This window comes from Puma concolor, chromosome E3 (assembly GCF_028749965.1).
Source record: "Puma concolor isolate L17-30 chromosome E3, mPumCon1.1.hap2, whole genome shotgun sequence".
Taxonomy (NCBI): Eukaryota; Metazoa; Chordata; class Mammalia; order Carnivora; family Felidae; genus Puma; species Puma concolor.
Window position 1 is genome coordinate 40732620 of NC_141682.1, and position 24988 is coordinate 40757607.

The following is a 24988-nucleotide window of genomic DNA, read 5'->3' on the forward strand; positions in this document are numbered from 1 at the left end:
AGCTCAGGTCATGAGTGCGTGGTTCATGAGAGTGAACCCCAAGTTGGACTCTGCAGTAACCGTGGGGAGCCTGCTTGGGATTCTCTCTCTCCCTCTCTCAGCCCCTCCCCCACTCGCTCATGCTTGTGCTCTCTCTCTCTCTCTCTCTCTCTCTCTCTCTCAAAATAAATAAACTTAAAAAGAAAAAGAATCACCCAGGAGTGAGTCTCGTGCCCAGACCAGAGCCTAGAATCTTCCGGAGTGGGCCTCTGATGTCAGTTTCTGTCTTGAAGCACCCCCGGAAGATTCTGTCGTGCAGCCAGGATGTCCACGGCTGCTTCTCAGAGGGGCTTGGACCGGACTGGGAAACGATTTTCCAAGAAGACAAAACCCCAAAAGTCCCAGGCCCCTGTGGGAAAGTGTATGGTGTGTCCCACTGTCCCTGTCCCGGGAGACTTGGGCTTTGCTCATCCCCCGAATGGCTCAGAGATTCAGAGTCAACAGGCAGACAGGTACCTTTGTAGGAACTGAGTAATGAGCCTGAGCCGTGGTTACCTCTCCCTGGGGGCCTTCAAGTGCCCCATTACCTCATCTCCTCCACCTAGAGAGGCAGGACAGAACAGGGATGGGAGCAAGGCTCCGGCAGGGCTGAGGGAAACAGGAGCTAGCACAGGCTTTGTGGGACTCTCTCCTGGGCCACACCTTCGACTTAAAAGTACACCCCACCAAGCCCTGCCAGGTGACGAGCTTCACTATAGACTCGGAGCTGTGCGACCCTAAGGAGACACCCTGGATGGGGTGGGCGGTGCTGGTGAGCGTGAGGCCAGCAAACCACAGGTGGTCCAATGCAAGTGACCACAGCCTTGAACCCAGCCTCCGGCGGCTCTCGGACAATGACCAAGGCTTGTGGATCTGTTCCCACCTCATCTATGCAGGGGCCACTCGGGTAATTACATCGTCCACCAGCTGTTTCTTGTGTGCTGGTATGCGTCAAAGAATTTGAGCTTGTACCCCATGGGTTTTAATTATTCATTTGTTAAGTAGAGCCGTGTACTAGTGTCCTGAAAATCACAGACCTAAATACATACAGAAATACAGACCTTTTAAAGGGACAAGAGGCAGAGCAAACACGATTAAATTTGTTCCACATATTGACGCTACCAGACCAACCTTAAAAACATGTGCTGTTTTTATGATTCTTTTTTTAAGTAATCTCTCTGCCCAGCTTGGGGCTTGAACTCCCAACTCCCAGATCAAGAGTTGTGTGCTCTGCCGACAAAGCCAGCCGGGCACCACCCTCCTATGTTGTTTCTAAAAGAAAGCCTTGTGAGCAAGTCTCCATCCCATTTATTTTAATTTTTTTAATGTTTATTTTTGAGAGAGAGAGAGTGCAAGCAGGGGAGGGGCAGAGAGAGAGAGAGGGAGACACAGAATCTGAAGCAGGCTCCAAGCTCTGAGCTGTCAGCACAGAGCCCGATACTGGGCTCGAACCCACAGACCGCGAGATCATGACCTGAGCTGAAGTCGGATGTTTAACCAACTCCATCCCATTTATGAAGCCTTGGTGAAACCTGAGTCCCCTGGTCGGCAGGTCTGGCTCTGGGTTCTGTGTATTTCAGTTCCTGGTTCTGGTGGTGTCACAGGGAAATGCCATGTTCACAACGTCACTTGTGAAGCCACACAGACCGCGCTCCCAGCTGGGAGACTTGCTTTTCACTCCTGCTTATCAGCCTGCGAGGGTTCTTGGGGCCCTAGGCGTTCAGGGGCTGTTGGGGCAGGGAAGCTTCTGGCGCCCGAGGTTCCTGGAGTGTGGGTGTGAGCGTGTGTGTAGATGGCTCTCTTGCAGCGGACACCCACTCCAAACACCCTTCCGAGCTCTGGGGTTTAGTTTGAAAAGCCGCAGCTCTCACGCCTTGTCACCTTTTCTTTGAAGGGACAGGTTTGAGTGTGTTGGCTTAAAAGAAATCAGTTATCTGACACACTCACGCAGTCATTCGCCATTGAGTAAAAGAAAAGGCCTCTCGGAGGAGAGTCTGCATTTCCTCCTTACGTGCTGAGTCCTGAGATAACCAATGAGCCTCCCGGTCACTGACGGTGTTCACGGTCACTTCCCAAGTCCCTATAAAGTATCAGAAAGCTTCAGCTGTGATTTCGTTTGTTTGTTTTAATTGAGCACAACGCATCATATCTTGAGTCAAGTGAAGTCCCAAGACGGGGGCGAGGCTCCAAGCAAAGTGGTGGGCGGGGACCCAGGGCCACGCTGTGTCTCAGAGCCCCTCCTGCCCCCCGGGGTGCATGGTCCCCAACACACAGGCCAGCAGGACTGCCACGGTCCTTTCGTGTACCGAGTGTCGGTAAAGCCAATTTGTCCCTCAGTTTTAAAGAAAAATACTTACAAGTGCAATTTGTCACCGTCTATTCTAGTAGGTCGTCTTGCTCACCCAACTCACAGCTCAGTAGTGGGGTTCACTGGCAGGCACCGGACTCTATGAACGTGCCTGCTGTTTTCAGCCTGTGTTTTACGGTGTTTATTTATTGGTATTAAGACACTGTATCTGCAGAATCCATTGAAATAGACATTTTCATGTTCATTGGGCACCTCCTTGCAAAACACCCCCCACAAAAAACCCAGAGATCGTGGATCAACACCTGAGGAGCAGCATCACTGCCCTCCCCCAACCCCGCTGCCTTCTCGGCACAGCGTCTGAGGCCTCAGTCCACTTCCATTTCTGGCTCATTCCCTGCTGCTCCCTCCCCAGGCGCTAAGAACTACGGCCGCTCCCCACACATACTCTTCCACTTTTCCGTGATCTTATCCCACCCCACCCCCCACCCAGCTACTGGGACACTCGAGACTGGCCTCCCTTGTCACCCACCCCAGGAGCCTTCCCAGAGCCTCCCTCCCCCACGTCGTGCGCACGCACACAATAAACCCGATCTTCTCCGGAATCTCCCGACGCCTCCTTTGGCTCGAGCCATGGCCCTTACGGTACACGTACGCGTTCGCAGGCTGTGAGCATCTTGGGTTAGGAATGTTGTGATTCCCATTTCCAAACCCTCGGCCCCCCTTGCACAGCAAGAACTTGGCAGATGTCTGTTGGATGAATCAATGCGTTTTTGTGTTGTGTATCGTAGAAGATTCTACCCACAAGCATTAATTAAGTACCTATTTGGCGTGTACACACGTAGGCCTTTACTACCAATGACTGTTGTGGACTCCCCGTGTCGATGAGGAAATGCCTCCCTAACTGAGACAGGTCCTCACCAACCTGACTCCTCAGGAAAAGTGCCGAGTCCCGGCCAGCGCTACCAGTAAGGCCCTGTCTCTGTTCCACGCCCGTGGAACGGATGTGCTTTTCTGCTCCCTGTGTGACACGCGGAGGGAGGCCCAGCTTTGTGGAGACCCCTCCCCCCATTTCTCACCGTGCCGTCCTCCGGCCCGGGCAGACTTAGGCTCCCCTGGGAGGAGATGCACTGAGCTCGGGATGTGACAGGAGCTCGTGACCCAAGGGCATGTGCCCTGCACCGGGGCCCTGGGCATTTCCCCTTGCTGGTCTCGAGGCCGCCTCAGCAGTGACCTCTCTGGAAGCGTTAATGCCACCCTGTTCCTTATGGGCTGAAATGAAACCTGGTTTTGCACGAGCACACAGACGGGGCGGGGGGGGGGGGGGGGGGGGGGGACATGTTCCAGCCCAGAATGGGAAAGCACAGGTGAGGCAGTGGAGGTGCGTGGGCGTCTCGGCGCGCCCTGAAGAACCCTGCCAGCGCGGCATCTGCACAGTCACAGTGCCCATGAACTAGCACGACCCACAGATCTCGAACGCACGCAAGTTACTGGAAAAACCGTCTTTAGAGGAATCCTGTGCGCCACTCTGAGAGCCCTCAGGAGCTAGCAGGCCACAGGGTGCGCTGACTGTGGACCAATTCAGTGACTCACCTAAAAAGCAAACATCGAAATACTCAACGCTTTGTGTAAAGTTTAATATTTTAACAGTGAACAAACAAAGCTTTTAGTGGGGGCGGGGCGAAGCTTTCCCTTCCCCTCGTGGCTCTGCCCCTGAGGAGCGAAGGGAGCCCCACAGGGGAAGTTCTCAGCGGCTCTTGTGGGGCGGAGGTGGTGGCTTTGCAAGTGGCCCCTGCCTGAGTGTTTGCCGTGGGGTGGAAGGCGCGGGGCTGGCTCCGGGTCGCCGTCACCGCCACTTCTGGGGACTCTGTGCCTCCGCGTTGAGTGTTTGAAGCAACTTTTAACTTCCTTTCCTCATGTACCTTTGCTTTCATAACCAGAACGTTTCCCAGATTTTGTAATTCTGGGAATCTCCTTTAAATTTCTTTTTCCTGAAACAGACCGGAAGCAAGTACGGCATCGGTTGGGACTTTGGATGGCGCCCGGCGTGCGTGAGGCCACGGGCCCGGTGCTGGAGAGACACAGAAATAAACACCTATCAAAGTGGCGGGGCTCCAGGAGTATTTTCTGTGTGATTTCTTTTTTTTTTTTTTAATTTTTTTTTCAACGTTTTTATTTATTTATGGGACAGACAGAGACAGAGCATGAACGGGGGAGGGGCAGAGAGAGAGGGAGACACAGAATCGGAAACAGGCTCCAGGCTCTGAGCCATCAGCCCAGAGCCCGACGCGGGGCTCGAACCCACGGACCGCGAGATCGTGACCCGGCTGAAGTCGGACGCTTTACCGACTGCGCCACCCAGGCGCCCCTTTTTTTTTTTTTTTAATTTTTTTTTCAACGTTTTTATTTATTCTGTGTGATTTCTAATGTTACATTGTGGGAGCGACACATGTGATTTTATAAAGATGTCGACTACTTTCAGGATCCACGGGGATGTGGTAGTTAGCAACACAGGCAGGGAGGGTCACGTCCCAGCTCTGCGGCTTTCTTACCGTGCGATCCCGGGTCAGGTGCTTCCTCCTCTCTTTGTAAGAGTGGAGACGGCAGAAGCCAGGGCTAGAGGAGCTCTAGAAGCATAAAAATGATGTGAATGCTTCTCTTTCCATGCATCGGGGGGAACGAAGACCCACCCCTGCGGCCTCTGTCCCCCTGAATCCTTCTTTCTCTGTTATCGGATCTGCTCTGTCTTAAGTAACACACTTGCAATCCGTTTTGCTGTTCGTTTTCTAACTTGGTGAGAGGTGTTCCATGATCGCTTTCCATGTTTTGCTCTAGAGCCCTCCCTTCGCCCAGAGGTGCCCAAGAGTCATGCCAGCGAGCCCCGGGCCCCTCCTGATGTCCCGTGAGGCGTCAGCCACCCTGCCGCACTCGAGAGGCCCGCAGGCCCCACCCCAGAGCCCTCGAAACAGAGCTGCGTCCTCCCAGCCAGTCGTGCCGTAGTCCTGGAGGGAGACCGCGGCCGGGAGCCTCTGCCAGGACCCAGGTCAGTTCGCGGGTGCTGCTGTCGCCTCGTAGGGACTGCGGGAACACGCTCGGTCTAACCTTGTGCCCTCCCCAGCCCTCAGCCGGGAGAGGCAGGATTAAGCACGGGGATGTGTCCTTTCTTGGCCAGACTTTTCCAGCAAAGGAAGTCCTCTACTTCTCTGACCAGAAGACTTCCTTGAACCGTGACCTTTTTGTATTTCCATCTTGGTAGAGGAAGAAAGTTCAACCCGGCCGGGTGCCCGTCCGCCTGTCCTGGGGATGACGGGCCCCCTTGAGGAAGTGCTTTCCCGTCTTAGCCTAACCCGCTTCTGGAAACCTTTTATAAACCACAGGCCCTCACGGGTCTCACGAAACCACTACTCTTTTATTAACTGTCCACAACTGATTCTATGACAGTTTTTCCACCTTGTTAATTTTGAAAGAATTTGGATAGTTTATTAAGTCACTAGTTCATAGCACTCTGTACTATCTCAGCTCTCATGCCTTCACATTTTAACCATGCAGTTAATTAAAAGCGTATCTTAGGTTAATTTGTAAGTAACTTCTCTGAGTCGTGCTCTCTACCAGTATTTGTTGACTACTCTCGAACGCATAAATTTTGAGCATCGTTAGACGGATCTGCACCGCCACTTGTTAACTAAAAAAAGCAAGAGTTTCATTTTAAAAAGAGCTTTCCTGGAAATGACTCCGACCGACTGAGGCCAAATGTAAAGTTGGCCTTTTTAAGAAAACCCACGCGTTCTCACTCCGCCTGCGGGGTCTCACGGCGGCTTCTCCGGGTGGTGGTGTTAGCGTGCGGTGCGCTCACGGAGGAACGATTCCCTAGACATTTGTCCGAGCGTTCGCGCCTCTTAACTGCTCCTGTTTGTGTGGGGTTGTTTCCGCCCGTGTGCGGAGCCAGTTCGTTGAACTCAGAACTTTCCGCGTGTGTCACACAGGCGCTTCCTCACCTGAAGGACTGTGAGCCGCAAAGGGCCCCTCAAAGGTCCCCCCGCGACCTGGCCGTGCGGACGGGAACCAGGAGTGCTCTGGGGTGTCCCCACCTCCACCGCCCACGTGCCCACCCTGGGTCTGAGCAGCCTGGTCCGCCCCCAGCCTTCATGCCAGCAGCTTCCAGAAGGCGGTGCTGCCGTGTCCTGGGCGTTGTGGGGTCTTCCTGAGCTAACTGACACCACCTCCTTCTGTAGCAGGTGAGCGTCTCACCTGGGCCCCGTGTCTCTGCTCACACTAGACCCCATACGCCTAGGGAAATGCACTTCCCCAGATGGAGGGAGGCCTTTACAACGCCCCCCCCCCCCCGCTCTCAGTTCTGCCCAGCTCTGCGCACCGGTGTTAGATATGATATCCCACTGTGCCACGGGGCGTTTTTTCTTTGGAGATCTTCTTTCTGTCATGGGGAGGCCACATAGCGTTCACGGTTAAAGCAGGAAAAACTGGTCCCGAGCGTTCAAGGCGGGAGAGCCAGTGGGCGCCGTGCCATCGTTCTGCCCACCTGTCCGCCTGCCATGTCCGCTCCCGTTCAGCAGGGCGAGGCCCCCTCCCCGGCCTGTCCTCCCCATCTCTGCTCTCGCTCTCAACTTCCCAACCCTCTCTGCTCTCGCTGGTTCTGTGAGCGTGGCCAGGGGAGCCGGGGGACGGGGGACGAGCGGAGAGGCAGCACAGAGGACACAGAGGACACCTGGGTGGTGGTCACCCCGCGCCAGCAGCGCGTGGCGCATAGAGCCGGTCTCTGAGGGTGCGTCTCGGGAGGAGACGGTCACCGCCCTGGAGCGCGCCTTCTCTGGGAGCGGCCGGAGCAGCGCTGGCGACCGCGCAGCGGCCGGGAAGGGGGGACGCGGCGGGAGGGCCCCGTCTGAGGGAGTCTCCCGGCCCCCAGGTGCACCCGGCCTTCAGGTGGGCACGGACATGGCGGCGCTCAGGCAGCTGGCGCTCCTGCTCTGGAAGAACTACACGGTGCAGGTGGGTGTGCCGGGCACGCCACGCGCCGGGACCCGGGAGGGGCGGCCCCGGGAGGCCGCCGTGACCCCCGCCGCCGCGCCCTCCCTTCCTCTTCCAGAAGCGCAGAGTGCTGGTCACCGTCCTGGAGCTCTTCCTGCCCCTGCTGTTCTCTGGGATCCTGATCTGGCTCCGCTTGAAGATCCAGTCGGAAAACGTGCCCAACGCCACCATCTACCCCGGCCAGTCCATCCGGGAGCTGCCCCTGTTCTTCAGCTTCCCCCCTCCCGGCGACGCCTGGGAGCTGGCCTACATCCCGTCCCACAGCGACGCCGTGAAGACCATCACAGAGACGGCGCGGAGGACGTTGGTCATCAACATGAGAGGTGAGGTGTCCCCTGGATCCCGTCGCGTCTGGCCGTGGGGCTCGGGCCCGGGCGAGTGGCCCCGGCTGGCGGCCAGACCAGCATCGCCCCTTGTTGGCGGGTCACTCGTCATAGAGTGGGGACCAGACTTGCGAGGGCGGAGTGGAGCCCCGTGTGTGCCCGCTGCAGCAGCACGGGCTCTGGAACCGCTCCCGATTACTCGTGGTGGGAACAACCGTCCACGCCCCGGGAAGGCTCTTGCGTTACAGGGGCAAGGTGTGCCGGGAGTGTGCGGTGCTGAGGCCTTTTCTGGGTTGTGGTTCTGGGAGGACAGAGCTAGCAGAAAGCATCAGGAAGCCTGCCGAGGGACACTCCCGGTACGCGTGCCTGTCGCCTTCCTTCACTCTGCTTCCAGTGTGAAAAGCGTGATCGATCCCTTTCCCGCCTCTCGATTTAGGCAATGTAACCTCGGGGGGAGGTCCTTGGCCCTTACTGGGTGATGACCGGGAAGCCCTTCGTGTGGAGCGGGGTCTGGTGACGGAGAAACCGTGTGACACATTACGTTAGCATCCACTCACATCTTCCCGACCCCACACGCAGCCTCCCGGCTCGGGGTCAGTCTCCGAGATGGGGTGGGGGGGGGGCAGGGGAGGGGCACCAGTGCCCTCGGCCGCCGGTCTCTCAGCCCAAAACGAAAGCCTCCCTGACCCCTGAGGACAGGCAGACAAAGCCCAAAGGAAACCTGTACCTGTGCAGTCTTTGATCTGAACGTGACCCGGAGCAGCCAGAGTGCTGAGTGGGACGGGCGCTCGGGCAGCTCACGGCTTTCCCACAGCTCGGGGCTTCCGCTCGGAGAAGGACTTTGAGGACTACGTCAGGTACGACAACCGCTCCTCCAACGTGCTGGCCGCCATAGTGTTCGAGCACACCTTCAACCACAGCAGGGAGCCCCTGCCGCTGGCGGTGAGGACCCCGCCCCACAAAGCCCCGCTCTCCCTCCCCCAAAACAAGCCTGGCCTGCAAAGGGGCTCTGCCAGCCTGGGAGGTGATACCTGGCCTTGCTGAGGGGCCAGCGTCACTGTCACGGGCCCCTCGGAGGGCGCCCGGTGCCGTGCTAGCCTGGCGGGCTGCACGGTGGAGGAAGCCTGAAGGAGGCAGTGCACTGCAGGTTCTCATCCCCCCGCGTCTCCAGGCCTCTGTGCACAGATGGGGCAGGTGGGAAAGGAGCAGACACCTGGGACCTGCCCACCCCGGCATTAGAATTTCAGCTATCTATTTAAACAAACAAAAGGAAGTTCTTTGCCCGTCTGATGGTATTAAGACCCGGTTAATTAAGACTGTCCAGTTCCCCGAGCATTATTTCTGCGGCCCTCCGCCGATTATCAGGGACGCCTCAGGTGCAGAGTTCCTGTAGGTAGATAGCGAGACGGCGAGAACACTGCGGGGGCTCGGCTGCGGGGCCCCTGTCGCCGCCCTGGGCGGGACCACTCGCTCTGACGCTCCGGGACCCTGTGTCATTGGTGAGGGGCAGGAGAGGTGGTGACTTCACGGCACCGAGCCCCCTGATGGGTCTCTGGTTTGACGCGGATGTGTGCCTCTGTGCCTGTCAATCAGAGCAAGTGGCTTTATCTTTGGTCCCACAGGTGAGATACCACTTACGGTTCAGTTACACACGAAGAAATTACATGTGGACCCGAACAGGCTCCTTTTTCCTGAAAGAGACCGAAGGATGGCACACCACTTCCCTTTTCCCACTGTTCCCAAACCCAGGACCAAGGGAACCCGCGTCCCCCGACGGCGGAGAACCTGGTGAGAAGCTCGGGCAGCGGCTGGATCCCTCACTGGGCCACTGCCTGGTGATCGCGGGGGTCCCACCTTGCCTTTCTTTGCAGAAATACTCCTAAAAGAGCGTTTGATCTTCTTCTGTGTAGAAGGAGGGAAACTTCTTGGAAAACTGGGTTCTGAAAGGTTAAAATACTCAGGATGGCAAAGGCCGTCTCTCTGGTTCCCAGGGGGGCACATGCTCTCGAAGGAAACCTCTGTGTTTCGGTCAGTTTGCATCCGATCTGTGGGCTTGGTTTCACACCTCCCTTCTCTCCCTGGCTTCCACTGTGTCCAGGCTAATGGGCTTTGTAAGCCGTGTGGTCCTTGAGTAGTTGTCCAGGGTTAAGTTGCATCCGTGGGGCGCTTGCAGAAACTGGATCTTGGCCAGTTGTACCCTGTCTTTGCGTGTGTCAGTCTGTCCCGTGTGACCTTGGTGGGCAGTCGACCTGTTGGTCTCCTCGCAAGCACGGTTGTGTTCTAGAATGGAGTGGAGCCAGGGGTAAGCCAGGAGTAGCTGGGACCCATCCGTGGGTTCCAGGAGGCAGCCAGAGAACACGGGATCCCACGGCCTGTAGGAGGCAGAGCGTGTTTGAGATTTTGGTGGAAAGACCCAGGAATGTCTCTAAACGATGCACCGGGGGGTAGCCACACCCACTGCCTGGGCCAGGACTGTTCTATTTGTGGGGACGCTTTCCTGAGGTTGGAAGCAACAGGAGAAAGACCAGCAAACTGCACCAGGTACAAACTTGAAATTTGACAAAAAAGGAAAAGACGTAACACCAATGACTCTGTTTTGTGTTTTGTTTCTCTTCCGAGATTTTATTTAGCTTCAAGTTAGTTAACATGTAGTGTAGTGTTGATTTCAGGAGTAGAACCCAGTGATTCATCTCTTACATACGACACCCAGTGCCCATCGCAACAAGTGCCGTCTTCAGTGCCCATCACCCATTTAGCCCCTCCCCCACCCACTTCCCTCCAGCAACCCCAGTTCGTTTTCTGTATTTAAGAGTTTCATATGCTTTGTCTCCCTCTCTGTTTTTATCTTATTTTATTTTTCCTTCTCTTCTCCTATGTTCCCCTATGTTTAGTTTTTTATTTTCTTTTTAAAATTTTTTTAATGTTTTTATTTATTTTTGAAGGAGAAAGAGAGACAGAACAGGAGAGGGGGAGGAACAGAGAGAGAGGGAGACACAGAATTCGAAGCAGGCTCCAGGCTCTAAGCTGTCAGCCCGGAGCCCATTGTGGGGCTCGAACTCACGAACTGTGAGATCATGACCTGAGCTGAAGCCGGAGGCTTAACCGACCGAGCCACCCAGGCGCCCCTATCTAGTTATTTAAATGCCACGTATGAGTGAAATTGTATTTGTCTCTGTCTGACTTATTTTGTTTCGCATAATACCCTCTGGCTCTGTCCACGTCATTGCAGATGGCAAGATTTCCTTCTTTTTCATAGCTGAGTAATATTCTAGTGTGTATATATGTGTATCACACACAACATCTCTTCTATCCGTTTGTCAGTCCATAGACATTTGGGCTCTTGCCATACTTTGGCTATTGTCAATAGTGCTGCTATAAACATTGGGGTGCATGTGTCCCTTCGATACAGCATACCTGTACCCTTTGGATAAATACCTAGTAGTGCAATTGCTGGGTCGTAGAGTAATTTTAGTTTTAATTTTTGAGGAACCTCCACACTGTTTTCCAGAGCGGCTGCACCAGTTTGCGTTCCCACCAGCAGTGCAAGGGGGTTCCCCTTTCTCCGCATCCTCGCCAACATCTGTTGTCCCCTGAGTTGTTAACGTTAGCCATTCTGACAGGTGTAAGGTGGTATCTCATTGTGGTTTTGATTTATAGTTCCCTGATGATGAGTGATGTTGAGTACTTTTTTTTTTTTTTTTTTTGAGAAATGTCTGTTCGTGTCCTTTACCCATTTCTTCACTGGATTATTTGTTTTGTTGGGTGTTGAGTTTGATATGTTATTTATAGATTTTGGATACCAGCCCTTTAGCTGATATGTCATTTACAGATGTCTTCTCTTATTCCATCAGTTGCCTTTTAGTTTTGTTGTTTCCTTCATTATGCAGAAGCTTTTTAACTTGAGCAAATCCCAAGCGTCCGTTTTTGCTTTGCCTTAGAGACATGTGTTATAAGAAGTGGCTCCCTCTGAGGCCACAGAGGTTGCTGCTGGCGTTCTCCTCGAGGATTCTGATGGCTTCGTTTAGGTCTTTTGTCCATTTAGAGTTTAGTTTTGCGTCTGTTGTAAGAAAGTGGTCCGGGTTCATTCTTCTGCCTGTCGCCGTCCAGTTTTCCCAGCACCACTTGCTGAAGAGACTGTCTTTTCTATTGGATATTCTTTCCTGCTTTGTCGAAGATGAGTTGGCCATACATTTGTGGGTCCATTTCTGGGTTCTCTGTTCTGTTCCATTGATATGTGTGTCTGCTTTTGTGCTGGTACATACATACAACACCAGTGTTAAAAGCAAGTAGGAGCCTGGGGAAAACATTTCAGCAAATGACAGGGGTCCACATATTTTTATGTTAAGGACTCATTGTCCACACCAGTTACAAGGACACAAAGACCCCTGAGGTGTGGAAGGGACGCGGGCCTGGCACCCAGCACGCCCTCAGCGTCCCCAGCCTGGGCTCTGCCCCGGCCCCGTGTCCGCACCTCAGACCTGCTGAGCCCCTGATGGGAATTCAGCCTCTGGAATAGTCAGAAAGGAGGAAGGGTGCACACGTGCAAAGGTGTTCGCCATGGTCACAGACCCGCGGGCGGCGGGAGACGATGGGGGACAGGGTGACGCCTCCATTCCTCGGAGCGCTGAGCAGCCCCAGAAGTTGTGGTGACAAAGATGAGGTGACAGGACAGGCCTCACGAGCAGCAGTGTGATGTGATAAGACCAGTGTCCCGGGGCCCTGTCCCTCCCCCGCCTCAGTGGCTCCACGTGTCCAACGGAGACACGGCCAGCTGCTCTGCAGGTGGGTTGTGAAGAGCTGAACCCCCATCCAGCACCACGGCAGGTGTCGGTAACTGCTGCCGCAGCCCCAGAAGTCTCAAACCCAAGGGCGACGTGGTACCCCCCGCCGTGCTGGGCTCTTTTCTCCTCTTTTCCTTAGGGGCTGGCTGCAGGCTGCTGGCATTTCCGTGTTCCAGGACGCTGGGTCGTGTTGTAAATGTCGCTGTACTTTTTGAATGAGGGTGCCCCTCTCTGTCCTCGGGGACTCGGGCTGCCTTGTGCTCCCCTGTGGCTGTGCCCACCTCTTCTTTAGGCCGCTCTGCCGGGCCAGGCTCGGGACTGGAGCTCCCTGTCCCGAGCCTGCCGCTCTTCCCAGGCCCTTCACTGGAAGAATTTATGACCGCCCACGTGGAGGGGGCCGGAAAGGTCCAGCACGGAGCGCGCACAACGCCCGAAGGCCTTCGGGCTGTGACTCCGCCTGCCTTTGTGGTGCTAGCTTGGGGGGTGGGGGGATGGAATAGAAGCTGCCAGTCAGCGGGCCTCACGACAGCAGCTGGTTACGCCGGATTGTCTGGGTGGACCTGATGCAGTCACGGGGTCCTTCGAAGTGGGCGCGGGAGGCAGGCGGGAGGGTCAGAGAGATGCCGCCCGGCTGGCGTTGGGGGTGGGTCAGGGGCCACGGGCTGGAGATGAGGGCGGCTCCTACAAGCTAGAAGACAGGGGACACCGTAGGAGCGTGAGGTGGTGTTGCTCCGGGGCCGCGTTCACCAGGGAGACCCCGGCACAGCTCAGGGCACGCGGCTCCGTGAGCCGCGCCCGTGATGCGGCCCTTCTGACGCGAGCCCACCCACGTGCGGGACGTGCTGTGCTCCGCACCCAGGGTACGTCCGAGAAGGCTTCCTGGCCGTGCAGCACGCGGTGGACCGGGCCATCATGCAGTACCACGCAAACGCCTCCACGCACCAGCTGTTTGAGAAGCTCACCGTGATCGCCAAGAGGTTCCCTTACCCGCCTTTCATCTCGGACCCGTTCCTCGTCGCCATGCAATACCAGCTCCCCCTGCTGCTTGTGCTGAGTCTCACCTACAGCTCCCTCACCGTCATCCGGGCCGTCGTGCAGGAGAAGGAGAGGAGGCTGAAGGTACCTTGCCCCACGCGGCCCCGCGCCATCCAGGCGGGGCGTGGGCCGAACGCCCACCGTGGTGCCGGTGACCCCCGGGTTTCTGTGAAATCAGGCCCAGTACATCCAGATCTTTCACACCCGACAGAGCACCGCATTTTGCGTACAGCGTGCTAAGGTCTGAAACGTTGGAAAGACCACGGTTTGGATGTGCTGGGTCAAGTAAGACACGGCTGTGAAACTAATTGCAGTGCTTTCTCTTCACTTTTTGGCCGTAGCTACTGTAAAATTCTAAGTTGTTGGTTTTTGTTGACTTTATTTTTGAGAGACAGAGCGACAGACAGACAGAATCCCAGGCAGGCTCCATGCTGACAGTGCAGAGCCTGATGCAGGGCTCAAACTCACGAGCCTCGAGACCACGACCTGACAGAAATCAAGAGTTAGACGCTTCACTGGCCTAGCCCCCCAGGCACCCACTAAAACTCTAAATCATATACACACACATTCCGTTTCTGCTGCGCAGAGCCACTCTAGAGAGAAACAGCCTTCACGGAGGGCCCGTTCCCTCTGCACAGATCGGGGACAGCTGTGGGTGTGGACCGCCAGGCTCACTGGGATGGGGCTTAAGGAAAGCGTCGCCACAAAGAACGTCCCTGCCTTAGTCGGGTACAGTTGTGTGCTAGCGTCACCTGTAAACTCATCCCAGTGACGTGCCCAAAGTGACCCAGACGCCGTGTGAAGTCCTTCCCTGGCGGTGTCTGCAGGGCCGGTGAATTGATACTTAGCGTATTCTCAGTGACTCCAAATCTGCGATCGCTGGGGCCTGTAAGCCGCGCGGGCAGGTGGCCGGGAGAGGGTTCAGGGGTGCCGTCTGCTGGGGCACCGGAAATAGCAGCGAAGTGAGGCGATGACGCGGTTGGCGGCAGACGTGAAATGGCTCACAAACCAACGCTGGTGCCCACACGCGTGGGGAGAGGGAGGAGGAGGGCAGGGGATGCCGGCACAACGGGACCCGCGAGAGTCCCCCGGTGGCCCGGGCGTGGCACGCGCATGCGCCTGGAGGCACGGGCCGCAGGCCAGGGTGCGGGGGTGTCAGTGCGGCCCTCTCCCCAGGAGTACATGCGCATGATGGGGCTCAGCAGCTGGCTGCACTGGAGCGCCTGGTTCCTCCTCTTCTTCCTCTTCCTTTTCGTGGCCGTGTCCTTCGTGACCCTGCTCTTCTGCATCAAGGTGAGTGTGGCCTCGCCAGGAGCCTGGCGCTCGGGCGGACGGGAGAGGCCGCCGCGGCACCCCAGGCGACCCCGGCCTCGGCTCGGCCTCCGGGGTGGGGGGGTGGGGGGGGGGAGGACGGCGCGCGTGGCCCTTCTCCCACCCTGTCCACTCTCGTTGGAGGCCGGGAATGTTTAAGGTCTTCCTGGTTTTGTCCCCACCTTCCCCACCGTGGCCTGCGCGGGTGACCGTGGACGCCCGCCACGCAGGTGAGGAAGGGCGTGGCGGTGCTCGCTCACAGCGACCCCTCGCTGGTGCTGGTTTTCCTGCTGTGCTTTGCCGCCGCCTCCGTCTCCTTCAGCTTCATGGTCAGCGCCTTCTTCAGCAGAGGTGAGCCGTCCTGCCCTGGGCCCGCAGGGGCCCCAGCGAAACCCTGCCGTGTCCCCCCTCCCCCGCCCGGAGTCAGAGCAGCCACGGCTGGGGGGCGCTGCGCTCTGTGCCTTCATTCAGACCCTGTCCTCGGGACGTCGGGCACGCGCCTGATTCCAGCCCTTTCTTCTCTGGCCGCCCGCGTGTCGTAACCTTGCTCTCCCACCCGAGTCGTGTCCAGTAGCCGTGGAAAGCTGTCCGCGCCGGGTGTGTTCCCGCAGCCGCGCACGTCGCCCGGCAGTCCCGGGTGGTGTCTCTTCCTTTACCTGCGCTTTGGTCTGAGGACTGGTGTCTTTTTTCAGCTCCACAAAATCCCGCTCACACGTTGACCCGGTTTTGGGTTCCGTGATCACCGTCCCTGCCTCTCGCGTTGTCCTCGTCTCGTTTTTCCTTTCCTGTTGGGGCAACATACACATAACGGGCAGTTTACCAGCGTAACCGTTTTTGCGCGCACAGTCGAGTGGGCTCCACGCTGTGTCGTAACCGTCCCCACCACCCACCCCGGAGTTTTTCTGTCTCCCCAGACTGAAGCTCTGTCCCCCGTACACCCACTCTCCATCCCTCCCCGGCCCTGGCTCCCACCATCCACCTTCTGTCTCTGCGGTGGCGGGAACTCGCGTGAGCGGGATCACACCTGCTTCTCGTTTTGTGCCTGATTCTCTCACTGTGCGAACCGCCCTGGGGTTCATCCACGTCACAGCGGGTTCGGGATTCCCTTCCCCTGTAAGGCTGAGTGGCGTTCTGTCGTGTGGATGGGCCACTTGGCTCATCCACCCGTCACCACACACGCGGGTGCTTCCACGGTCCAGCGCTTGTGAATCATGCAGCCATGACCATGCGTGTGCAGGCACCTCTCCGAGACCCGCCTCCAGCCCTTGGGGCCGTGGACCCAGAAGCGGGAGTTGCGGGTCCTCCGCTGACTCTGTGTTTAGTTGTTTGAGGAACTGCCAGACTTTTCCACAGCGACCGCGCCGCTCTCCATTCCCGCCCACGGCACACGCTCTCCCCGCACTTCGCCAGCACTCATCATTTTCTGATTCGGGTGGTGGTTTTTTAAAAGTTTATTTATTTATTTTGAGAGAGGTCAGGGGAGGGGCAGAGAGAGAATCTCCACACTGAGCATGGAGCCCAATGTGGGGCTCGATTCCAAGACCCCGGAATCATGACCTGAACCCAAATCAAAAGTCAGATGCTCAATCGACTGAGCCACTCGGGTACCCTGGGGATGTTTTGGTAGAAGCCGTGCTGGTGGGTGTGGGGAGGGTGTCTGGAGGGAAAGCTTGTGTGCACCTGTCTGAGCTGTCGGCTAAACTAGCCACTGTTTTCACGGGACACCGTGTTTGCTGGGAAGAATGACCGTCAGACTATGATTACTCCCCTTGGATATTTGGCACTTTCTCAAATGGGAGCTGGTTTTTAAGGCAAATAACTGGCAGTATCTGACGTCCATTGAATTTTTAAAATTCTTTTTAATATTTATTTTTGAGAGAGAGACAGAGCACAACACAAGCAGGGGAGGGGCAGAGAGAGAGGGAGACACAGAATCTGAAGCAGGCTCCATGTTCCAAGCTATCAGCACAGACAAGGGGCTTGAACCCAGGAACGGCGAGATCATGACCTGATCTCAAGTCGGAAGCTCAACCGACTGAACTACCCAGGCGCCCCTGATGTCAATTGTAAAATTCAAGCTTTCAAGCCAAAATAGGATTTTACATACTTGAATCTAACACCGTGCGCGTGACGACGCGCTTGATCTCTTAGGAGGTTGGTGTCCATGTTACCGGTGAGATTTTTTTTCTGTATGTCACATAATAAAATGTATTCATTTACATTTAAAAAGATCCACGTAGCTCAACAAGCAATATTTTCCTCACGACCCACGTATCACATTACAAAATCATGCACGAGTCACAGCCCCTTCAGAGTGCGGGATAGACAGGTGGATTTTCACATACCAGAGCACGAAAAGTTCTTTGGTCAGTTTCAGTCCACGTGGCACGTGGCCTTTGAGAAACCACCGCCTGAGTAGCGCTGTCTCAGAGAAGAATGTCCGGAAATGTCGAGAAGGCTGCTAAAATTCCTCCTCCTTTTCCAACTACTTATCTGGACGAAGGCGGTTTCCTTCATGGGCCTCAACCCAAACGGTGTGATACGGCAGGGTGAACGGGGAGCAGATACGAGAATCCAGCTCTAACCTCTTAAATCAGACATTACAGAGGTTTGCAAAAGCATAACGCGGTGCCACCTTTCTCACTAAATTGTGGGAAATCTAGTTGATTTTTGTAAAAATACTGTTAGCTTAGAGTGGGTTCAATATTCTTAAAAGGCTCTAGGCTCAGTCAGCGGGGCCTCTGGCTCTTGATTTTGGCTACTCCTGGAGGGGAGGGGAGGGGAGGGGAGGGGAGGGGAGGGGAGGGGAGGGGAGAGGCTTGTCTGTTTGGTGTGTGCCAGGCTCCCTGGTGAGTGGGATGCCTGGTGGGAAGCGGGGTTGGGCCGGGGGGTTGGGGGGTCCGGTGTGCACGGTCAAGGTGCAGTCTGCAGCAGAGGGCTGGGGAAGTCAGCCTGGGGGTCACGTTCCCCATGGCACACGTGCCCGGACGAGAGGAGAGGCCGTGGGTGGCGCCTGGGGTCCTCAGTCCTGCGCTGCAGCCCGTGTTCGGCACACCTGTCTTCTCTCCATCCGTAGCCAACATGGCAGCAGCCATAGGGGGCTTCCTGTACTTCTTCACGTACACCCCCTACTTCTTCGTTGCCCCCCGATACAACTGGATGACCCTCAGCCAGAAGCTCCTGTCCTGCCTCCTGTCCAATGTCGCCATGGCGATGGGAGCCCAGCTCATGGGGAAATTTGAAGCGAAAGGTGAGCATTTTCCTTCTGGCGAGCTGCCCTCGCCGACTGAGTTACTAAGAGAGCCTGACCAGGGGTGGCTCCAGCTCCGAGCAGGGCACCCCAGCGAGCCGGGGGTGGGACAGAAGGTGCTCAGTCACGGGGAGGCTCACGTCCCAGCAGGTGGGAGGCAGGGCAGGAGCCCTGAAGCCCAGAGGACAGAGCGTTAACGTGTCCCACGCTGCATGGCCACCACTCGTGGGGGGCAGTGCGGCCTCAAGGTCCTGCTGGTGGCGGGGGGGTGGGGAGCAGGACCCCGCGGGGATCTTGACTCAGCACCTGGCCCCAAAGTCTACAGGGAAGGGGGGGGGTGAGGAGGAGACAACCCCCTGCTGTTGGTCAAGTGGCAGAACCAGAACCAGCCCCTCCCTACGCAGTAAGGGGGGATGAGGGCACAGACACCTGAGAGTGAATCAAGTCACAGGCCAGAGCTGTTGTCCTGAGTGTTGTGAAATTTCCTGATCTTGTAAACGTCACGGGTTGAACAAAGCGCATCACTGTGCTGACACTGGCACCTGGGCTGCCCCCGCTCAGGTTTCCGGAAAGGGTGGAGAGGGTCTTGTTGAATCCTGAAAGCCACCCGCTGGGGCTTGCCACCAGGGCTCTCCAGGGCTCCCCAGGCGCTCAGGACCTTGGAGGGAGCTGTCCCTGCCCCTGTGCTGAGAGGATGCGGGATGGGGAGCACGAACTTCTGCGTGGCCGCCCTGTGCCGGCGTCCGTCCCCGAGCGTGTGCCGCTGCTCTGGCCTCCTCTCTCAGGGGGTGAAGTGCAGTCTCCCATCCCGGGACTGACCTGTGCCCCTGCGGTGCCGGCCCCGTGCACCCCGGGTCTCTGTCTCGGGCTGCCTGGTCTCGTTCCCCACAGTCCTGGCTCTTGTGGCTTCCTGGTGGGGGTCTGTGGGAGGAGAGAGCCCATGGCACCTCCACGTGGCCTTGTCTTTAGAAATGTTTTCTTCCTTGGCAGGGTCTTCTGACGCTTTGGCTTTTATTTATTTATTTTTAACGTTTATTTATTTTTGAGAGAGAGAGAGAGGGAGACAGAGGATCCGAAGCAGGCTCCATGCTGACAGCAGTTAGCCCTCTGTGAGGCTTGAACTCAGGAACCATGAGATCATGAACAAGCAGAAGTCGGATGCTCAGTCACTTGAGCCACCAGGTGCCCCTGACACTTTGGCTTTTAAATATCTGTGTTTCTGGAGCACCTGGGTGGCTCAGTTGGTTAAGCGTGTGGCTTCAGCTCGGGTCGTGATCTCGCCATCCATGAGCTGGAGCTGTCTGTGCTGACAGCTCAGAAGCTGGAGCCTGCCTCAGATTCTGTGTCTCCGTTTCTCTCTGCCCCTCCGCCACTCGTGCTCTGTTTCCATCATTCTAAAAATACTCATTAAAAAATCTGTGTTTCTGTGTTTAGTAGTATGTGATAAATGTACACTTGTTTATTTATTTTTGAGAGAGAGAATAGGCAAGCACGGGGGAGGGGTAGAGAGGGAGAGAGACAGAGAGAGAGAATCCCAAGCAGACTCTGCACTGTCAGCTCAGAGCCTGATGCAGGGCTCAGTCTCACAGACTGTGAGATCATGACCTGAGCTGAAATCAAGAGTCAGACAGTTAACCGACTGGGCCACCCAGGTGCCTCTGACAGTGCATTTTAAAAGTCTACATTTATGGGGGCGCTTGGGTAGCTCAGTCGGTTGAACGTCCGACTTCGGCTCAGGTCATGATCTCACAGTCAGTGAGTTCGAGCCCCGCGTCGGGCTCTGTGCTGACAGCTCAGAGCCTGGAGCCTGCTTCGGATTCTGTGTCTCCCTCTGTCTCTCTGCCCCTCCCCCACTTGTGCTGTCTCTATCTCTCAAAAATAAATTTTTTTTAAAAATGTAAAAAAAAAAATTTTAATAAAAAAAAAAGTCTACATTTATGGGGCACCTGGGTGGCTCAGTCGGTTAAGCATCCGACTCTTTTTTTTTTCAATGTTTGTTTATTTTTTTGAGGGGAGGGGAGGGGCAGAGAGAGGGAGACACAGAATCTGAAACAGGCTCCAGGCTCCGAGCTATCATCACAGAGACCGACGCGGGGCTCGAACTCACAGGGTGCAAGATATGACATGAGCCGAAGTCGGACACTCAACTGACTGAGCCACCCAGGCACCCCGCGTCTGATTCTTGATTTCAGCTCAGGTCATGATCTTACGACTCATGAGTTCCAGCCCCACCCTGGGCTCTGTGCTGACAGTGTGGAGTCTGCTTGGGATTCTGTCTGCCCCTACCCCACCCACACTCTGTCTGTGTCTCAAAAATGAGTAAACAAACACTTAAAAATAAATAAATAAGATGCACTGCGCCTTGCAGGGTTCAGACACTTTGTTTTAAAGCCATTAACAAAGAAGAGTATAACTATACAGCCACTCTTGTTCTCAATGTTCTACACTGAATTTACTTAGGCTCAAGTTGTTTGTTTTTTTTTTTTTTTTAACGTTTATTTATTTTTGAGAGAGAGAGCACGAGAGGAGATGGGAGGAGATGGCAAAGAGAGGGAGACAGAATCTGAAGCAGGCTCTAGGCTCTGAGCTGTCAGCACAGAGCCCGACGCGGGGCTCAAACTCACGGACTGCGGGATCATGACCTGAGCCCGAAGTCAGACGTTCAACCACCTGAGCCACCCAGGCGCCCTGACGCTGAATTTACTTACACACGCAAACTTCTTTTTTTTTTTTTTCTTTTTTCAGTTTTTATTTATTTTTGGGACAGAGAGAGACAGAGCATGAACGGGGGAGGGGCAGAGAGAGAGGGAGACACAGAATCGGAAATAGGCTCCAGGCTCCGAGCCATCAGCCCAGAGCATGACGCGGGGCTCGAACTCACGGACCGCGAGATCATGACCTGGCTGAAGTTGGACACTTAACCGACTGCGCCACCCAGGCGCCCCTACACACGCAAACTTCTAATTGCTTGAGAATGAACAGTGATCAAAGCCAGAGCATAGCCATTTCCGCGAGGGGCCCTGGGGCCAATCCCCAAGCACCGTTTGGGCTGTTGTCGGCAAACCCACGGAAGACGAAACCCTACGAGCGCCGCTAAGGAGAGTTTGTGTGTGAGTCAGGTCCTCCCGGTTTCTGAAAAGACCCGGATTGAATGCCCGCTATTCCAGAGCTGGCCTTCACCCAGACCATGCATATGTACATGTGTGTCTTCGTGTGTGCGGACGTGGACGTGGACGGATGTGCACGTAGGTCGTAAATCAAACCTGAGCCTCCCTCGTCAGTCCACAGGCTCTTGCTGTGTTCTGTAACTTTCCGATTGTGTGGCTCGCTGTTGTCTAGAGCCTCGAGGAAAGTCGCAGGTGTGCCGTAAAAGCGGGAAGGGAGAAGTCGCGCTGGCTTGGCGGGGACCTGCGCGCGGTGCCGCTGGGGCCGAGGGGCCGCTTCAGGCCCCCGTCCCGGTGTCTTCCAGGCGTGGGCGTCCAGTGGCGAAACCTCCTGAGTCCCGTCAACGTGGACGATGACTTCTCCTTTGGGCAAGTGCTGGGCATGCTACTGCTGGACTCCGTGCTCTACGGCCTGGTGACCTGGTACGTGGAGGCCGTGTTCCCGGGGCAGTTCGGCGTGCCCCAGCCCTGGTACTTCTTCGTCACGGTGAGTGCTGGCGGCCCTCTTCCGCACGGGGGCAGGGGTGTCCCCCGCACACGCCCCGGGCCCCTCCGGTCCCTGGCACTCAACGCCTCGTCGGGCATGTCCCGCGTGCAGTCAGGGAGCCGTGTGTCCCAAAGGCCCTGAGACCCCCTACAGGCCAAGATGAGCCCTGCAGTCCAGGATCTGGAAAGGGCTCGCCCTGGCCCTGCAGCACGGGACCGGCACACGCCCACCCCCGGCCTCACGTCAAACAAATATCCCACTGGTTCCTCCGCCTACCAAGTAACACAGCTTCCAGCCTCTTGTAAAAATGATCGCGTTGCTGGGATTCCCGGCACAGTCCCACCGCCCAGAGACGAGCCGTGCTGACCCCTTGGTGTGCAGTGGTTCAGACTGTTCTGAGCACGTACCCTCCGGCAGCCTGAGCCTGTGGGTGCGTGATATACGCACACTTGCTTTTACGAAAAGGGGACCATGTTGTACAAGTCTTGCAACTTGTTTGGGGTGGTTTTTTTGTTTATTTAAGTTTATTTTACTTTGAGAGAGAGACTGTGTGTGTATGTGTGGGAGGGGCAGAGAGAGAGAGAGAGAGAGAGAGAGAGAGAGAGAGAGAATCCCAAGCAGACTCCGCGCTGTCAGCTCAGAACCCAACACGTGGCTCGAACTCACCAACCACAAGATCATGACCTGAGCCAAAACCAAGAGTCAGACACTTAACTGACTGAGCCACCCAGGCACCCTGAAGCTTTTTTTTTTTAACCTAACTTAGCTATCTTGAATACAAATGTGTGTGCATCTGTGTATAAACATACTTTTAGATACCTGTGCATAATTATAAGTTTTGTTTTCATCTTTGAACTAAGTATCTGCATTTTCAGGAATCACCTTCGTTTTTGAGCACAACACCGCGTGGGGCCACCACCATGTGGTCCATCAGTTCCTGCTGCTGGCGGGTGAGGTGCCACCTGAGTGTCCCCTCTCTGGTTCCACACATACTCACCATGAAGACACTGGAGTGTTTCATCACATCTAAGGTGCCCCTGATCCATAGGGGCACTGTCACTTTCTCACCAAGACAAATGGTGACAGTTAACTGTGGCACTCCGTGATCTGTGACACACTCTGATTTCAGAGCCCTGTAAAACGTGAGAAGTGTGTCCCTTAAGACCAACAGGCTGGGGGGGGCCTGGGTGGGTCAGTCAGTTAAGCGTCCAACTTCAGCTCAGGTCACGATCTCACGGTCTGTGAGTTCGAGCCCCGCGTCGGGCTCTGGGCTGATGGCTCAGAGCCTGGAGCCTGCTTCCGATTCTGTGTCTCCCTCTCTCTCTGCCCCTGCCCCATTCATGCTCTGTCTCTCTCTGTCTCAAAAATAAATAAACGTTAAAAAAAATTAAAAAAAAAAAAAAGACCAACAGGCTGGGGACACCCGGGTGGTTCAGTCACTTAAGCATCCGACTCCTGATTTCGGCTCAGGTCATGATCTCACAGTTTGTGGGTTCGAGCCCCACCTTGGGCTCTGCACTGACACCTTGGAGCCTGTTTGAGATTCTTTGTCTCCCTCTCTCTCACTCTGCCCTTCATGCTTGTGCACATGCATGCACTCTCTCTTTCCCTCTCTCTCAAACAACAACAAACATTAAAAAAAAGACCAACAGGCCGTGGTGTGCTAGAACCATTCCAGGCATGGGAAGTACCAAGAACGGAGATGGGGGTGCCCCTGTGGGGCTTAACTGGGGGCGGCTCTCCCAGGGCCCGGTTCTTCCCTTTCCTGTGACCCTCCCCACACCTGTGTGTCATCTGTGCCCATGGACCACCCAAGGGCAGGGGTTCTGCATGGCCTGTGGCTGTATTCTTACGCATCCCACAGCCTGGCATTGTTGTGGCTAGACAGAGGGCAGGGTTCCTTGTCTAGACTGAGGGCATGGTTTTTTATCTAGACAGAAGGCAGGGGTCATTGTCTAGATGGAAGGTGGGGGTCATTGTCTAGATAGAAGGCGGGGGTTGTTGTCTAGACAGAGGGCAGGAGTTGTCTAGACAGATGGTGGTGGTCATTGTCTAGACAGAGGGCAGGGGTCATTGTCTTGATGGACGATGGGGGTCGTTGTCTAGACAGATGGCGAGGCTCATTGTCTAGATAGAAGGCGGGGGTCGTTGTCTATACAGATGGCAGGGGTCATTGTCTACATGGAGAGTGGGGGTCATTGTCTATACAGATGGCAGGGGTTATTGTCTAGATGGAAGGCAGGGGTTGTTGTCTAGACATTGGGCAGGGATTTTCTAGACAGATGGCTGTGGTCCTTGTCTAGACAGAGGGCGGGGAAGCTTCCTCATAGCAAGGGAAGGCCAGGCCTTTTGGCTCCTCTTGCTTATTTTGTGAGCTCCTGTGTAGCTGAGTGAGGGCCAGTCAGGCGTGGAGACACAGCCTCCCTCCTGTTTTGCCCGGACAGTGCCCTGGACTGGAACATTCAGCAGCCTGTCTTTGGTTTAAAGGTCCTCATTTACTTTTCATCTGTGTCACATGTGAGTTGTCTGCACCACCAACAAGCCTGTCAGGGATTGTGTGCCCAAATGGCGGGTCAGGAAAGAGGCTCAGAGCCTCCCCAGGTAGATGAGGGAGGAGCCGCGGGCACCCGCGCCCCACAGAGGCCTCGGGCCGCCCCACCTCTGCAGCAGGGCCCCGGGCGAGGGCTGTTTGCTGACAGTGTTTGGCGTGTCGGGGAACCTGATGCCATTCCTCACAAACACAATGAACTGACACGAGTTGGCTGCTTGAGACCCATCTGCTTTCCACCCCAGCCCTCGTACTGGTGCGGGCACCCACGGACAGTTTTGGGGAAAGAAGAGGAAGATGATGATCCAGAGAAAGTGCTCAGAACCGAGTACTTTGAGGCTGAGCCAGAGGACCTGGTGGCCGGGATCAAGATCAAGCATGTGACCAAGGTGCCGCCCCCTGTGGGGTGGGTGGGGATGGGGACCTCATGCCACGGGGCATGAGACCTGCCACCTTGCCCAGGGCTGTCTCCAAGCTGGGGGCCATCCCCCAGGCCCTGTTGCTCCTAGACCCCCGTGGCTGCTCTCTGACCCCTCCCCAGGCTCTGTCCCCAGGGCTCAGGTGACTCAGGGGAGCCAGCAGTGCATGCTGCCTGGGCTAACCCCGGAGTCAGCCCTGCCCCCAAACACTTGCTGGTCCACTGAAGCGGGACAGACATCACCCGGGGCGGGGGTAGGGGGAGGCATGGCCTCCAATCAGCACTTCGCCAGAAATTTCCCGCCT

General features: G+C 56.0%; 1 protein-coding gene across 3 annotated transcripts in view; it reads left to right on the top strand.

Moving 5' to 3' along the window:
- Positions 1–24988, top strand: part of ABCA3 (ATP binding cassette subfamily A member 3) — a 45803-nt gene that overhangs the window by 1970 nt on the left and 18845 nt on the right. For 2 of the 3 annotated variants that reach the window (XM_086691536.1, XM_086691538.1), the window contains exons 2-13: positions 5159–5366; positions 6307–6558; positions 7245–7327; positions 7425–7689; positions 8504–8631; positions 9312–9477; positions 13330–13589; positions 14682–14798; positions 15047–15167; positions 17893–18066; positions 21536–21717; positions 24511–24654. In XM_086691536.1, the coding sequence (XP_086547662.1) occupies positions 7274–7327; positions 7425–7689; positions 8504–8631; positions 9312–9477; positions 13330–13589; positions 14682–14798; positions 15047–15167; positions 17893–18066; positions 21536–21717; positions 24511–24654 (1611 nt within the window). In that variant the 5' untranslated portion in view covers positions 5159–5366; positions 6307–6558; positions 7245–7273. Of the gene's footprint in view, positions 1–5158; positions 5367–6306; positions 6559–7236; positions 7328–7424; positions 7690–8503; positions 8632–9311; positions 9478–13329; positions 13590–14681; positions 14799–15046; positions 15168–17892; positions 18067–21535; positions 21718–24510; positions 24655–24988 lie in introns of all 3 variants that reach the window. The other variant, XM_086691537.1, reaches the window with a different exon arrangement.